Below are 15,683 nucleotides of genomic sequence, written 5' to 3' on the forward strand. Positions count from 1 at the left end.
CATTCAAGGCCCTTTATCTTTCCTCAACTGGTTTTCTTTACCTATTACTTAAAATTCAAATATTTCTGTGATTTCTGACAGTTTCCCCATAAATACGTGAAATGCTGCTTTAGGCTGCATCTTCTAATTTTTCACCAGCACTGCTTCAGCTGCCCAAAGCCATTAATTCTCAATTTTGTGTAGCCACTCCAAGAGACCAACACAAATATTTCTGCAGCCCTCTGATAAACCAGACTGGAGAATTGATTTGGCTGCAAAATAATTGATGAAAAAGAGTGTTTTTAAACTTGATCTTCTGCCTCACATCTGCACAAACAGCTGCATGAACACATCAGAATGGGTGGGGCAGGAAAAAGAACAATTAGCTGAGGTAGAACTGCTTAAACCAACATTACTACTCCGGCAGAACTGCACATGGAGCCAAACAGCCTAAATGTGCTATTTTAAGTATCCTTTTAAATCCCTCACCTGTTCCAGTGCCTATTAAAAGAATTGATACTAATAAAGCAAGGATTATATCACTGCTGCTTACTGATGGAGCCAAATTTTGGCTCATTGTTTCCTTGTTCTGGTTGATTTGTCTTCTAATTAGATTGTAGGAAACATAATGGGGAAACATAAATGATCTTTTGGCCCACTTAACAACAATCTGACTTCTACTACAGCCAGTGCAAATTTTACCTTGGATTCAAAAGCAATTAGATTGTGTCTGTCAGGATATCATTTCCCACAGATACTAATCATTCTGATTATTTTGTTTGAGAAGGGCAATCCTTCAGAGCAGCGTCAGATCACTGAGAAATATATTTCTGCAAATAATTCTGTGTTTACTGTAATAATTAACAGCTCTTTTCAAGAATAATAAGCTGTGTTTTTTAATTAAAACATTCATTTTAATCTGCTACTTGTAATAAGTGACTTTTCTGAAATCACTGTGGCTTTAGAACATGAGGTGAGCAATAGTGCTAAACAGCTGAAGTCATAAAGGAGAGCTATATCACTCCTAAATTGCATTGACCTAATTGCACAACTGTTCTGATTCTATTGGTACTGCTAAAGAGTTTGGTTTTCATCCAGAGTTCACTTAGGATATTTGACCGCATGAGGCACAGCACTGTCATCAACCAACAGGAAAGAATCTGCTAAAGTTAGCAGAGTATAGAAGTACATTCAGGCTTTCTTGCAGTAAGAAATGTAAAAGTCTTTGATATTTTACTGAAGCAAAGAACCAATGAAACACATGCTGCTATTAACCAAAGCCATATTATCCAAAGAATAAATGCTCCTTCAAATAGAAATGGAAAATTTCCATTGAGCTATGAAGAACGTTTTGTGAGGCTGCAGTTCTCTCCACCTCAAGATATTTGATAATACAATTCTGTCTTCCTGATTCCACTAGTTTCCACAGCTGTGTTTGCACATTTGCTGTCTTTACCTGGAGATCTGGTATGCGTTACATGCACTGAGGTAAAATAAGAGCACAACTACAGGCAAATACAGCAGAGAACATCAGCAGAAGTGGAAAAAGGAAGGTTTTTCTAATGATTAAGTAATATATTTAGTTTACCCTTCCATTCAGGGACCATTTGCAATACAAAAAGTAATCACTATTCATTATCAGTAGTCTTGATATTGCATGAGGATATCAGTCCTAGCTCTGAGCCTTATAATGAATCTTCCAAATATCTGTCCCAGTGGAGTGAACAATTAATCTGTCTGCATTGTAAACTTTTGCAATTACTGAATATTTTTATAAATATTGGTGTTAAATAATATAGGATGTAAAAAAAAAAAAAAAAAAAAGAGAAAAATACAGAATTCAATACCTGGAGAAATTATTTTCCGAAAAGCAACAGAAGGTGTCACTGCTAACTGATTTTAAACAAATGAATCCCTCAGTAGAAAACACTGTCTTTGTTTTGAAAGAAACTTGAACATTGTTTGGGAAGGTAATTGGGTTCCCTTCTCAAGTATTCGCCAGCTCCAAACATAAACATTACATTTAAAAATGAAAAAGACTGCTTCACACCATCTAATTCTCCTTTCTGTTTGCTATTATTCCCTGCAGCTGTTTAACTTCAGGCTACGATTCACAGTCAAAGCAAGAAGAGTTTAGCCAGTATTTGGACAGAAACCTCCAAAGGGCCTTTTAACCCATTAGTATAGGAGATCTAGTAATTGGGGATTTTCTCTTCAAATACATCATTTAAGATGCTGCTAAAATTAATATGAGGATGCTGGAGAAACCACTTCCATCAAGAAATGTAAAATTGAGTCTCCAAGTAGTTTGAAACAGAAATTTTTTCTGTATACTGCATTTCAGCTTCTGTAACGGCTGTCTCTCTAAACTTGTGATATTTTAACTCTGTGTGGCAGTCCTCACCCCCTTGTCTTCCTTGATACTGTAGTGTTGCTATTCTATGTTAAACAGCTGTTACATCTCATGCCAGAGATGGCTGCATAACACCGACGGGTGAGGTGTTATTTTCTAAATATACTTACAGATTTTGAAGTACTTTATGGCTGTTTGCAAATCTCTCCATTCAGATATATCTATATGTGAGGCTAATGTAAAACAGTAATATAAAACACATTTCCTCTCATTAATAAGCTTAATTTTTGGTTTCTGGAGAACGGCAGGACCTCACATCCTTTTTCCTCTGGACTTCCCTTCCCTAGAGGTCCCTCCCGGGCTGCCCGCACCCAGCGCCGCGGTCTCACCGGGTCATGGCTGCTGGCTCTGCAGCTGCGGGCCTATGCTCCGAGCTGCTATTTACTGGTTGTGAATTGCCAAAGCTGTAATTAAAAAAAGATATATTTTATATATATATAAATATATATACAGATAAAGCCCGTGGCTTTTAGCCATCACGACTGCATGCTTAATAGCTGCATCCAAGCACTCTCTCCAGGCTCCCAGCCTGGCGGCTCCAACACAGCCCTCCCCTTCTCTTCCCCAGAGAAAGGCATTTCAGGTCACTTGAATTATTTAGCGGGGTGTTTTTAACCATCTCAAGGGCTTTGCTCCTGCCGTGCGGCGCCTGCAGAGCTCGGGTTTGTGGGTTTATTTTATTTTTTTATTTCTTTTTTTTTTAGCACGCGAGGTGGAGTTGCTCCACTTCCCTGGCAGAAGGAGGAGATAAAGCGCGGGGGGGAAGGCGAGAGGGGCGGCTTGGCGTGTGGAGGGGAGGGGAAAGGCCGCCACACCTGCGGGCCGCACTGCCCCCTCAGGCCCGGCCCTGGCCGCCGGGGCCGCTCACCAGGTCGCCCTAACGCAGCTCTCTCTGTCTCTTCTTCCCTCCCCCCTCCCCCGCCGATCCTCCTTTCCCTCCCGCTCCTCATTCATCCTCCCCTCTCCCGCCCCCTCCCCGTGCAGGCGAAGCGGGCGCGGCAGGAGGCGGAGCGGGCCGCCGCACGTCCCCCGGCCGGCCGGCCGGCCCCCCCGCCATGGGTCGGAAGCGCTGCGTGGGGGGAGACGGCTCCAAGATGGCGGCGGGTTGCTGCGGGGTGAAGAAGCAGAAACTCTCCAGCTCCCCTCCCTCGGGCTCGGGCGGCCCGGGTGGCGGCGGCGGCGGCTCCCACTGCGGCGGGGCGGCGGCGGCGGGGGGCGAGCCGGGGGCGCTGCCCCCGCCGGGGGGCCCCCGCCTGAACGGCATCGGGGGGCTGGCGGGGGGCGCCGCCGGCTGCGCCCTGTCCCCGCCGCTGCCGCCCAGCTGCGGCGGGGGCCCCGCCGGCCTCTCCCCGCCGGCCTCCTCGCTGCTCGCCTCCCCCGGCTCCGGCGGGCCCGGCTGCAGGAAGATGGTGGTATCGGCCGAGATGTGCTGCTTCTGCTTCGATGTGCTTTACTGTCACCTGTACGGATACCAGCCCCCGCGGAGCCCCCGCTTCACCAACGACCCATAGTGAGTATCGGCGCGACCGCCCGCGTGGGCGCCTCGTGCGCGCCCGTCCCTCCCGGCTCCCCCCCGGCCGGGCGCCCTCCCTCACTCCCTCCCCGCCGGCTCCCGCCTCCCGCCCGGCACCTTCCCCGCTGCCGCCGCCCGGCCGCTGTCCTCGCCTGGCCCCACGCCTGTCCCCGGGCCCGGCCCGCGGGCGCCCCCGCTCCCCGCGCTGCTCTCCCGTGCGGGGCTAGCCCCGGGGAGCGCCGTGCTGCCCGCCAGCTCGGTGACTCCTCCCCGGCCCCTCTCGGCCCGTCGCGCGCGGGGCTCGCTGGTGACATCTCCCCCGTGATCCCTCACACCTCTGGCAGCGCCCTGCTCCGAGCGGCCGCCTTTGTGGCAGGCTCCGCGGCCACCTCCGGCCGCCGCGCTCCGTGGGCAGTGCCGTCTCCCCGCTCGTGGGCTGTGTTCAGCAGCCCCCGAGTAGCTCTCTCCTCGCTCAGTTTCACCAGTAGTCCTTACTGGGACCCCTTCACTAGGCAGCCTCTCGCTGTCCGTGTGTTCTGCACGAGGGCGGGCCTCTCCTTCACCAGTGCTGGATGGTGAGTACCCAGTGTAAGAGCCCTGTCGTGCCAGTCCCAGTTTTGTGAACACTGGTGTACCTGTACATTCCCCGTGCCAGGCACTTGTAACGTTACTTTGGTCTCATATCGTTCAGAGTCCTTGCTTTGTAATGACTCCTGAAGATCACCCAGTGTTAGACATCCCGAGTCCCTGAGTAATCCACCACATCAAATTCCCAGAGTTTTGAACAGATCACATAAACACCTGTTACTCCCATTCTCCCTCTGCCTCCCAAGCTTCCTTGCAAGAGTGTCCAACAAGGGCCTGTTTTATTCCCATCCCTGGCCACTCTTGTTCAGTGTTTGTCTTGAACCTTGTGCCACACTGCCTTCAGAAATGACCTGCCAGGACCGTCTTGCCCAGCATGTCAGCACCTGCAGCCTGCCTGTGCTGGGGAGCCGGGCATGCTGCTGCAGATAGAGCTCAGACACTTCAGGGAGTAACTTCTCTCTGACAGGAAGTTCCTTCCTCTCAGCTGGGATGAGTTACCGAGTTGCTGCATGATCCAAGTCCGTTTGATTGCAGAGTTAACGTAAGGGGTTGTTGAAATTGAGTTTCCGCTGTTTTACTTTGCTTTTAAATGGAATGGAGCTCATGTGGTGAGTTTCCAAGCACCAGCTGGGGCTCGACTGTGTTGGTCCACCAAAGTGCATGACACTTTTTTCCTCTTATGTATAGCATGACTATCAAGTTTGTGAGAACCTGTGCTTTCTCAGTACTTAATGAGTACAAGTTTTCTGTGTATGTCCTGGACCCTCGTGCACCTTCAGCAGTGCAAACAGTTATCATGCTGTCTGTGTTTCATTAATGAGATGTAGTGTATGCTTCTTGGTGTTTAAAAATGTAATGTATTGATAATCTTATTTGTAGTCCTTGCTGTTCTAACACCCAGGATCTATACATCTCTTGCATACTTTCAGCTGCTGTCATGACAACCCAGCTCTGTGGATTCCTACTTAACCTGCCACCCCAGCAAGTCTTCCCTATATGCTCTTCATAACTCCTATGTGATTTCATCAGAGTACCAATAATGAAAGGAGGGCAGGGAGACTCCACTGTGAGTTTCTTTACCCAGGTCTTTTGCAAATCCATGTCTGTCCTTTTGTAGATACCAACTGTTCAGCAACTGCTGCTCTGAGTAGCCATTTTGCTGTGCGTTGTCCTGTGTCTGTTCTCCATCCCAGACCACTATAGGTTGCAACATCAGCTTTGTGCTGTTTAACTTTTTCATTGCTGTAAGAGAGTTGAATTTTGTCTGTCTCTGTAACAATATTACATTGGTGTTATGGTTTTTTATCTGTGTTGCAGAATGATTTGTTGAACAGATTAGTTCTGCTGTTTTATTAGTTTAGGAAACTGAGGCAGGAGTGAAGATTTCAGCACTAAAATGTTTTCCAGTAAGCACTTTGATTCCTCTTAGTAAGCAGCAGATCAATTTACTTTTTTCCTCCTGCTTCTTACTTTAACAACAACACAATTGCAAACTAAGTAAAATTATTTGAATTTTTCTGAAATTCATATGTGTTCTTCAGATCTAGTTGCTAGACCTGGTGTAAAGTTGCTGCATCAACTTCTGAGCTTCTGGACTTCAGAAAGTGGCACAGTAAATAAAATTAGTAATGTAATTGCTGTTTATTCCCATGCTCGTGCCAGCATGCATGTTTGTGTAGATCAGGAAATGATCTAACAATAATTTTATATTTTTCCCCAATTGGTTATAGAGTTTGGTTCTCTCTGGATCATTGCATGGCTTCACAAGCATTTGTGCCTGCACATTTGTGGGGTGGGAATAAGCAGACAGATGGCAGAACTGCTGCTTTCAGCAGCCTCGTGAGCTGATTATGTTTGTGCAGTTGGGATGCAACTTTGAAAAACTTGTTCAGTATTACATGTAAAATTTTAGGTCGGTGAATAAATTGCTCTGGCTAAGTGTTCAGAGGCAGCATGATTTCTAGCATTCACAAGATTTGCAGGCAGTCTTATTGATAACTGGGTAACTCACTAAGATTAGATGTTGGCTTTGAAGCTGGGCTTTATCCTGTACAGCAGAAAAAACCTGAATGAGAGCTGCTGTTTTTCAGTGAATGTGTATTGCAGCTTTCTGCCTCAAGTTCATTAGGAGGTTTTGTCCATGGACTGAAATATCTGGTCAAAGAGCAATGGCCTAAAATAAGGGTTTGTATGTAAATTATAGAATTATTTTTAAAAGGTTTGTTAATTACAGGGAGGATGAAAGACCTCTGAGCAGGTATCCTCACACAAACGTGACTCATTCCTTGCAGGTCTTTGAACAATGAGACTGGGCATGATCAAAGAAAAGCAGGTGGCTGAATCACTTGGACAAGGGGTTTCTGGCATGTTGTCTTTAGAACAAAACCTGCTTGTGACACCTCTGAATTTTTGCGACTTTCTGATGCCAAAATGAGGACAGCATCAGGGCAGCAAATTCAGGGCAGTAGGAATGAGTTGAAAAGCTTGTTTTGAAAGGGTGTGGATTTTGAACTCCAGGGCAGCCCATACATGGATGAAACAGTTGGCATTTTCCTATCTCTGGAGTTCCTAAAGCACAGAGACTAGGATGTCGAGGGTATTGCTGGGGAGGTGTTGGGTTGGAGGGGGTGGTGACTCATGGAGTTAAAAGAAGATCGCTGGAAGACATTGAATCTCTCCAGCAGTGTTTTGTTGAGAATAGGCTGAGCAAGTTCTTTCAGCCATAACTTCCTCTCCTCTTGTAGCCTCCATGGATCTGTTAACATTTTATTCTGTCTCTCTTAATTGAAGAACTTTCTCATGCCTTTAATTTCTCTTCACTTTTGGTTGCTCTCTAAGCCACTCTTGCCCTTCTTCACAGGATATGTCCTGCAGGGCCTGTGCCTTGCTTCCCACCAATGTGATGGCTCTCAGACTACAGGTTCAGAAGGCATGTAGAAATTATCCTGGCAGTGTGAACACTGATACAAAATTTGAAAATTGCTGACCCAGACAAAATTGTCTCTAGGACAAAGTGTCATATAGATGCTGGATTTGAGACTCAGATTTATGAGTAAAATTACAGAACACTGAACTTGTCCATAGAAATTAATTGTAAGTGTATGCAGGAAGAATTGTAAAAGCATTTTAACACACTCATTTATGGAGAATGAAAGCTGAGTAGCCTTTTTTCCTGTGTTTCTTACCTTTCTGACAAGTAACTTCTATCCCTTTATTGCTTTTCTGGTTTGGTCATGTGCAATACACAAGATGGGCCATTATGATTAGTGGAAAAAATGCCATGTCCTGCCTTCTATTGTGAAAGTGGAAAGGAGGTGTCTAGCAGTGTGAAGGTGCTCAAGGTTTACACTATTGCTCACTGCCGTTTTCCTTCTTGTAAGAAAGTGTTTGAGTGGAAGTACAAGAAAGTTGTGACAAGAGTGGGAGAGTAAGTGTGTGAAGAGGAGTTCAGTTGAGGCTGTGGGGAGTGAGGAGGACTTTTTTCCTAGAATCTCACATCTCTGCTCACTGTAATGATTTCCCTTGGCACACAGAAATCATCTTTCTGTGTTTTTGTCCTGCACAGTGTCTGCTTCAAGCTCTTCGTCTTGCCTAGTTAATTTTAATATCAACATCTTTGTGGAGAAGACATTTTCTGACAGTCCATCAGGTTAACTCTTTTGTCAGTTGTTTGCCTTTTGTAGTCCCTTCTTGAAGGTTTTGGCAAGTGAGCAGGATTATTTTAGTGGCGACCACCTGTACTTGATACAGTGTGTAAGGGGAGTAATTTGTTCTGCCCCTGTCGTCTGGTACTTGATAACCAAGAACACAAGTTTGCCCCTGGAATGAGAGTTGGGGCCTGTGCCCTGCTTCCCACCTGTCTGAAGAGCTCTTTGGAAATTGTATTCAAATGCCCAGATGAAGACTGGTTCACATCTTCCTCATCTCTCAGGGGACTGTGCTGGAGGCAATGGGTGGTTCCTGCAGCTGACCTCTGTACCTGTGGTGGTTCTGATGCTTTAGGGAAGCTGACAGCCCTGTGCACATGAGGAGGTGTTGCTGGCTACCACATTCTTTGCTAGGAATAATCTGTATGGCTTGATCATCTTCTGTGATTGATGACCTCTGGATTAAAATATTGTCCAAATGATAGCCAGTTTTGAGCTAAAGACTTGACTCAGAGATTTATCTGTTCCTTCCTTCATTGAAAACTTGTGGTATTTTGCAGCAGCTGTTTGTTTGGCTACAGGACAGAGATGCAGATCTGCAGCCAGGTTGATGTGCCTGACTTTAGTATTTCATTGTGTTTTCAGGTCTAAGATCTGTTAATTTATATAATCTGAAAGGGTATGGGGTAGCACTACTACACTACCTTAATATTTTGTTAGTGAAGTTTGGAAACATTTCAATTCAATACAGTTTAAAAAACCAGAGTTAGCTAGTCTTGTGCCCATTAGTTTTCTCACTCAAAGACTTTAAGTTGTGAGTCTACTCAAAATGAGTACAACTTAACCTTGTAGTAAAGAGACTGTTCCAGGGTTACTGGATATTCAGGATTTTTCCTTAGTTACTGTGTCTTGGTAAAGTGTTGATAATGGTGGAGAATTGCTGGTAATTTAGATTGAAATAGCTTAAAATTTTCCAGTGTAGCCCCAAAGCTGATTTTCTTGCAGTGTTTGCTGTCCGGTGCTTTCTAGTAAGGCATTGAAGAGAGATGAGACTTGTCTATAGGTGTGTACATATGCTTACACATGCATGTAAATAGAAATGTTATGGCTTGCAGTTGATAGGATTTCGTGCTTTTCTCAATTTCTTGTTTCTGGGCTGCAGCCTGACCTCCAGCTTTAGTCTCTCCAACTTACTGTGATGTTGGAACATTGCACTTAACTCCTTGGTTGCTTTGGTGTATGCTTCTTTACAAGCTTTTTTTTGAAACTTTGTCTGGAAACTTAGAATTTCATATTGTCTTAAAAAACCCAGCAGTGTTCTTTCTCTGCAGTCCCTGCACAGAGTTGAGCTGTAGCTATTGTCATTACTGCTCTTGATGCCAGGAATATGAGATTTTGTTGTTTCTCTGCAGGACTTGGTTGTATGGCAATGGAGACTTGCACTGTTTTGTGGCACACTCAGTAATAATTTATATTTATTGTTACACTCCAATATTACACAACAGCTATAATGATTGCTTGGTCATGGCCAAAGATCAACAAGGAAACACCCAAGGAACGTTCTTTCACGTCTGTGTGTCTGTCTGACTTCATTCTGGTTTTCATGTACATGTCATGCGGATTTGTATAAGGTTCAGTATTTTCTTCTGAATTAACAGGCTGTATTGGTCTTTACTGTTGAATGTTAAATGTTGGAATATGAAGTAGTAGTTCTTTCAGAGTGGCATTCTGTGGTAGATGCTTTGAAAATATAGTACAGTGGAGAATGTGTATTTTGGCTGGCACTGGCAGTGCTCAGCAGGGAATTCCCAGCATATTTGAAAGCACATCTCGTGAATGCTTCTTGGTGCAGCAGAGGGGCAGAAGGGATAAGGTTGCATGGCTTCAAAAAGAAGTTGCCTTTGCCAGTAGGTTCATCCTCTGATATGATTGGTGAACTGAGAAAATAATGCTATGATAAACTCCAAATTAGTTTATCTGTAATTTGAGGACTTTTTCCTTCATAAGGTCACTTTACTGAGCTGTTCTTACATGCGGATGAGGTAGTTTCTATTAATACAGGAAATCATTGACAGTCTTAAGGATAGACCCTGGTTTTGTTTCTTTAGCTAAAAGCACTCTCCACAAAGTTATTCTAAGTGCTCTGATTCTCTGCAGTACTAGTTCTGTGGAAGTTAATTGTTCTCAAACTCCTTGTAGGGTGAAGAGGAGTCAGGAACAACCTCTACTTGTGCTGTCAGTCTGACCATTCATTTTTATTGCCTCCTTTGGTTTAGTTACATTCATATTGTTTGTCATACTTTCTTTATTCAATTTGGTGCTTTATGTTCCTGCTAAAGATTTTCATGGAAATTCAAATTTTAGCATTGTCTTTGACATTTAAGCTCTCTGACTGGCAGAAAAATGTGGTTTATGTCTAGATTTGATTTACTTCACACATACATCTAACTTAAGTATTTTTTAGCTAGAAATTGTTGAAATGTTAATGATTTAGGAATGCAAGTATTTTATTTGGAGCTGCTGAAAGACTATGCAATTTTGCCTTCTCTCCAGTTGTGAGTTGAATATAATAGTAATGTTATCTAGCACTGAATACTAAAACAAGAGAAATTTAATATTGGCAGTTTTTGGTTGCTGACAGTTAAGAGATAACCAGAAAATAAAAGTATGGAACCCTGGGCTAGCTCATTTTGCTTAGTTTACAGATCTAGACTGTGACCAGTTAATGAATGAAATGTAGTCTTGAGTTTTGAGAGAACTAAAAACTCATGCCATAATTAATGGAGTAAGCTCAGTATGTTAAGATATCTGTTTTTGCATTAAGTAACTGTTTACAGTTAAGTGCAGGTTTTCTGTAGCATCAAATTATTGCCTTCAGAAATAGAAGTGTTAGTTGTTTGATATATTCCATATCCTGGTAGTTTGTGGCAAGAGTCTCCATGGAAGGCAGGAAATATGTAAATTATTTGAAAATAATAGTAGACTCACCAGAGTTTGGCCAATACAGAAACTGTTGCTAGGCTGGAGGCCAAAACAAGTCCAGTCAAGCCTTGACGCTCGTTAGCAAAGCATTATGAAAATGCTTGACTTTTTTTATGATGTTTATGCTCCTAAGGAGTGGGTTATTAAGATTGGTACTCAGCTTAACATTGCAAAGTTTGCATTTAAATAACAAGATGGGGCAGCTCTGCTGTGGTTAATTGACAAATTCTCAGAAACATGTCCTTGATAACAAAGCATGCTGGGAGTGCAGTAGTTCTCAAATGGAATATGACTGTTGAGTTGGTCCTAGTGCTGCACTTTTCACTGTGTGATAGTACTGTGGTATATGCTGACTGACCAAAAGCTGGGCAGTTTATCAGTCCAGCCCTATAAACAAGTCAGCATATGCCTGAAGTTTTTGTAGTCTGACTGGGCTTTGATAACTTCCTGGTAGGCAGTGCTTGTTGTGAGTATGTGGATATTGCTTTGCTACACTAAGTACTTGCAGCCAGGGTTATTGAAGTGCTAATTTCATGAGAATGACATATTATGGAATGCAGAAAAGCTCCATGGAGTTGTAGCAAGGTCACTGGGACAGCAGCCATATCAAGATCTGTATGTCTTCCCAGAGCACTCTTGTGTTACAGAGATGGAGTTCTCACAATGCTTAATGGTATATAAAATCGCACTTTGTGCTTTACTTTCCATTAGCTTGAAATCTGTGGCACCTTTGGCAAAGTTGAACCTAGGGCTGCCGTGGTTATAGTATATGTGCCATAGACATACTCCTGTAATTTATCTTTTGCCCCTTTGCCACCAAAGATGTCTCCTCTCAAGGCTTTGTTGGCACACCATGGGTTCTAGCATCTGAGAGGATATCTTCTTTATTTACTGAGTGGTACTTGGAGGCCATGTTTGAGACAGAAGAGAGAGGAGGAGAAGGATCCTTGTCAGAAATTATTGTCTTTAGCATCAGTAATGCTTCTGCTTTATCTTTTCTGAAAGTTAAAACACTTTCCATGTTTTCCATGTGGCACTGTGTACAGAGATAAGAATTCTGTGGGTGAAGCTCAAGAGTTTGTGAGTTTTAGGTGTATTAAGGTAGAAAAAAGCATGTAGTTCTCCACTGGTGGGCAGCAGTGTTGGCCTGTGTAATCATGGTTGCTTCCAGCCCCTTTTTCTAGGTGACTGTAAGAATATAAAGGTTGGGTGCCACACTATTTTCCTTACTCAGTAAGTGAACACAAGAGTAAGTTCAGCTGACAAGGAATGGCAAGTTTGCAAGGCTGTTCTTTTCTGTATAAATAAACTTGCTGAAATATTGACTTTTGGGAAAGGTGATGTTCTAGGCAGAGGTCCCTTGTAAGGACCTTTATGAGGAAGAAAAAACATCTTTTTGTAGTCTTCAGTACTTTATTTGACTGCCACATTAAGTAGGCAAAGAAATGCTGCACCAATCTTCTAGTGTTTCTGCAGAGAGAATCCTGGGGGCTGAGCGGGTGGTTGAAAAACCCACAGGCAGGGTGCAGTGAGGAAAGGAGCCCTCTTTGAAGAGTGCTGCAGTGCCTGAAGGGAAGTGACTAACTGCAGTTAAAGCATCTAGTAAGCATGAGGGGAACCAAAGTCCAGCAAGCCACTGGCACAAATTAAAAAATGCCAGCCAAGCAGTAGAAGACAAGTTCTTTTGGGTACAGTGTTACAAGCAGTTATCCAAACTCTGACGAACCTAATGGTAATATAGTATTAAAACTTATCCCTAATTAAGGTGCTGTAGAATGCAAAGTTGTAGTAATGAGGCTCACTCTTCCTTAAGAAATAGGAGCATTTTTTTGGCTCTGATTGAGCTCAACTAAAATTGAAAAATAAACAGGTAGGAAAGAAGGAGGCGGCAGAAATCTCACATGGGGTATTTCCCACCATAGTACCTGAATTCCTCTGAAATACTGGGACTAAAATTTGAGAGAGTATGTGATTGGGGCTGTTCATTGGGAAGGAACAGTGGATAAACCCAAGCATTAAAAATGAAGTGTCATAAAAAAGGATAAGTGGAACACAAATTACCTTTTTCTTAATTCACAGGAAAAAGGTTCAAGTGAAACAAGTATTCCTGTGTACATTTAACCACTGTGGTCTCTTTTCACCTCACGGTTGAATTATTGCAGATTTCTGTGCTTGGACAGCTTGATCTTCTAAGGTAGAAAATTTAAGCCACTGCAAAAAGTAGCTTCCAGCAGTACCTCTTTTTGGGAGAATATGAAATCTGTGCTTCAGGTTATTTAGGGCCAGCTGCTTCTTTTTTTCCCTTTTGCACAATTTTAAGGTGTTAAGTTTCTTCATATAGGTAATGTAAATGTCTTGGAATAACCTGCTCAAAGACTACCTATTACCCTTTGCCATCCTGCTAATTTAAGTATGCTTTCTTCTTTTTCAGATGTGTTGAGATGCTCAGCAGCAGCAGATTGTTGCTTGTCCTGAGCTGTAATAGTTACGCTAGACAGGGTAGATGAAGATAGAGGAACGTGATGAACTCTCTGCTGCTACAGTGTGAGATACTACTCTTTCTCTAACCAGTGGTCATATAAATGTGTGGATGACAGATATACATCCAATAGTTAGGCAACATAAGCATAATACACTTTCTTGGTTGTCATTTTATGTAGAATGTTTAATGGAAATTGCTCTGGAGGGGAAGACTAGGCCAGTTCAGAGTGACATCTTGGCATTAAATTTTAGGGGGTTGGAGATGCCAGAAATTTCTTGGAAGAGGCCATTGCAGAGAAATCAGTAATGTTCAGATGTTTCCACTGGTAAGACCTCTACTTGTTTTTAAGTGATTGGATTAGTCAAAAGAAGAAAGAGAGAATCTTACATAAAAATCCTGAATGGCTGTTGGACCTCTGAGTGTTTCTGGGGCTTTGCAAGTTCTGTCCAACTTCTCTGTATCCAAGTCGTTAGAGGAGGCAAGAGGGACTTAAGTATGAATCACTGCACTGGTGTTTGGGAGGGTTGTGTTTTGTTCCTGGCCGTGTGATTATGGTGGACAAACCTGAATGACATCTTCAATCACTCTACCTTGTGTTCTTAATGTAAAAAATAAGGCACCTCAACCTACTTTTCTTTGTCAAGTTAGTATAGAGAGAAATTGGCTGTTATTACAATTGTTCTTTCCCTTGACTGGGTTATCCTGCCAAGAAGCTCTCCAGACTCAGCTCAGGATATTTTTGCCTAAATTGGCAACTTGGAGGCATACACTTATTTTTTTTTTCTTTTTTTCCTTCTTTTCCTTTCTTTAAACTGTAATCTACTATATCTGAAATGAATCACAGTTGTATTTGTGTTAGCTTGACTCCTTTAAAGGCTATTATTGCTTCTCAGATAAATCACATAGTTTGCAATGATTTTTCTTTCAGAGTAGTTTTTTCATTTGGGGTTCTCAAAGTCACAGTATCCTCCTTCATAGTTTAGGGTACTGTTCAGTGAATCCTTTCCCTGAGAATAGTTCAGACAGTTTTAAGTCTGCTGATACAAGCTGAAGACAAGACCTTCTGAAAATCGTACTGCATCTTGTGTTCTTTTCAAGTTGCATGAACACCATTGTTGTATGGACATTTTGAAACTGTGAAGAAGGAAGGTATGGTTACTCATTCCATGCCCTGCTAGAGCCACTAAGTTATGGTTGTGTAGAGAGACAAGATCTCTTGATTTTACTGAGTGTTGGAAGTGGAGATGAGCAGAAAGAAAAGGTAGGGTGGCACGGAAGTACAAACAGTGACTGTATAATGATATTTCCCTAAATGTTTTTCTAGTCTTCAAGAACCAGTAGTTTGGGACATCTGGAGCCAGAAGTGATGTTTTTCACCAGTAATTCTCCCTAACACCCAACTAGCAATGAGTAGATTATGAATTAAGATTTATGGAGGTGAAGTTGGCAGGAAGATGAGAATGTTTTGCAGGAATGGTTGAAGTACTTCAGGGGCTATACTGTTTGAAATGGAATGAAAATCAGTATTTTTTTTAGAACAATGCCATTTACTTCAGGAGTACATAAAAACTGATTCTGTAAGTTAGGAGGTTTTTTCTCTCCTTAATGGTTTTCTGGTATTACCAGTTGACTGTCAGATTGCTTAGCTTTGATTATGCTATAGATTTATATAAAGGGCAAGTGGCTATTTTAAAGAGTAATTATAAATAAGAATAGAAAGAGTTATTATAAGTAAGAATAGAAAAGCATTAAATACAGTTTTAAAAGGGAGTGGCTAAGAGCTTACTTGTAAAAGTTTATGGTTCTGCTGCTCTCAGGAGAAGGGCATCTTGTGTTTGCAAAGCTGGGCAGCCAGAGTGCTTGAAAGTGTGAAATGAGCTTTCAAAGGAAGATGAGAAGGGCTAGGCTGCTTTAGAGGGTCACAACAATGACTAAAAGGTACAAAATTTGATTGAGGGGAGGTGTGTATATATATGTGTGTATTGATTTTCTGAACACAATATCTTTTGCTTTTAATAAGAATGGTTGCCAAAATAAAAGGAAGGGATGGCAAACAAAGTATATATTAAGAAGTAATGT

At 42.7% G+C, this 15,683-nt stretch overlaps 1 protein-coding gene across 1 annotated transcript in view; it reads left to right on the forward strand.

Annotated features, from left to right (window-relative positions):
- Window positions 1–2,727: 2,727 nt before the first annotated feature.
- The window catches only part of AMMECR1 (AMMECR nuclear protein 1), a 70,478-nt gene continuing 57,522 nt past the window's right edge, over window positions 2,728–15,683 (forward strand). Inside the window, exons 1-2 of the mRNA XM_059859688.1 lie at window positions 2,728–2,798; window positions 3,309–3,902. Of these exons, the coding sequence (XP_059715671.1) occupies window positions 2,728–2,798; window positions 3,309–3,902 (665 nt within the window). The remainder of the gene's footprint in view (window positions 2,799–3,308; window positions 3,903–15,683) is intronic.

The sequence above is a fragment of the Haemorhous mexicanus genome, chromosome 14, assembly GCF_027477595.1.
Source record: "Haemorhous mexicanus isolate bHaeMex1 chromosome 14, bHaeMex1.pri, whole genome shotgun sequence".
Taxonomy (NCBI): Eukaryota; Metazoa; Chordata; class Aves; order Passeriformes; family Fringillidae; genus Haemorhous; species Haemorhous mexicanus.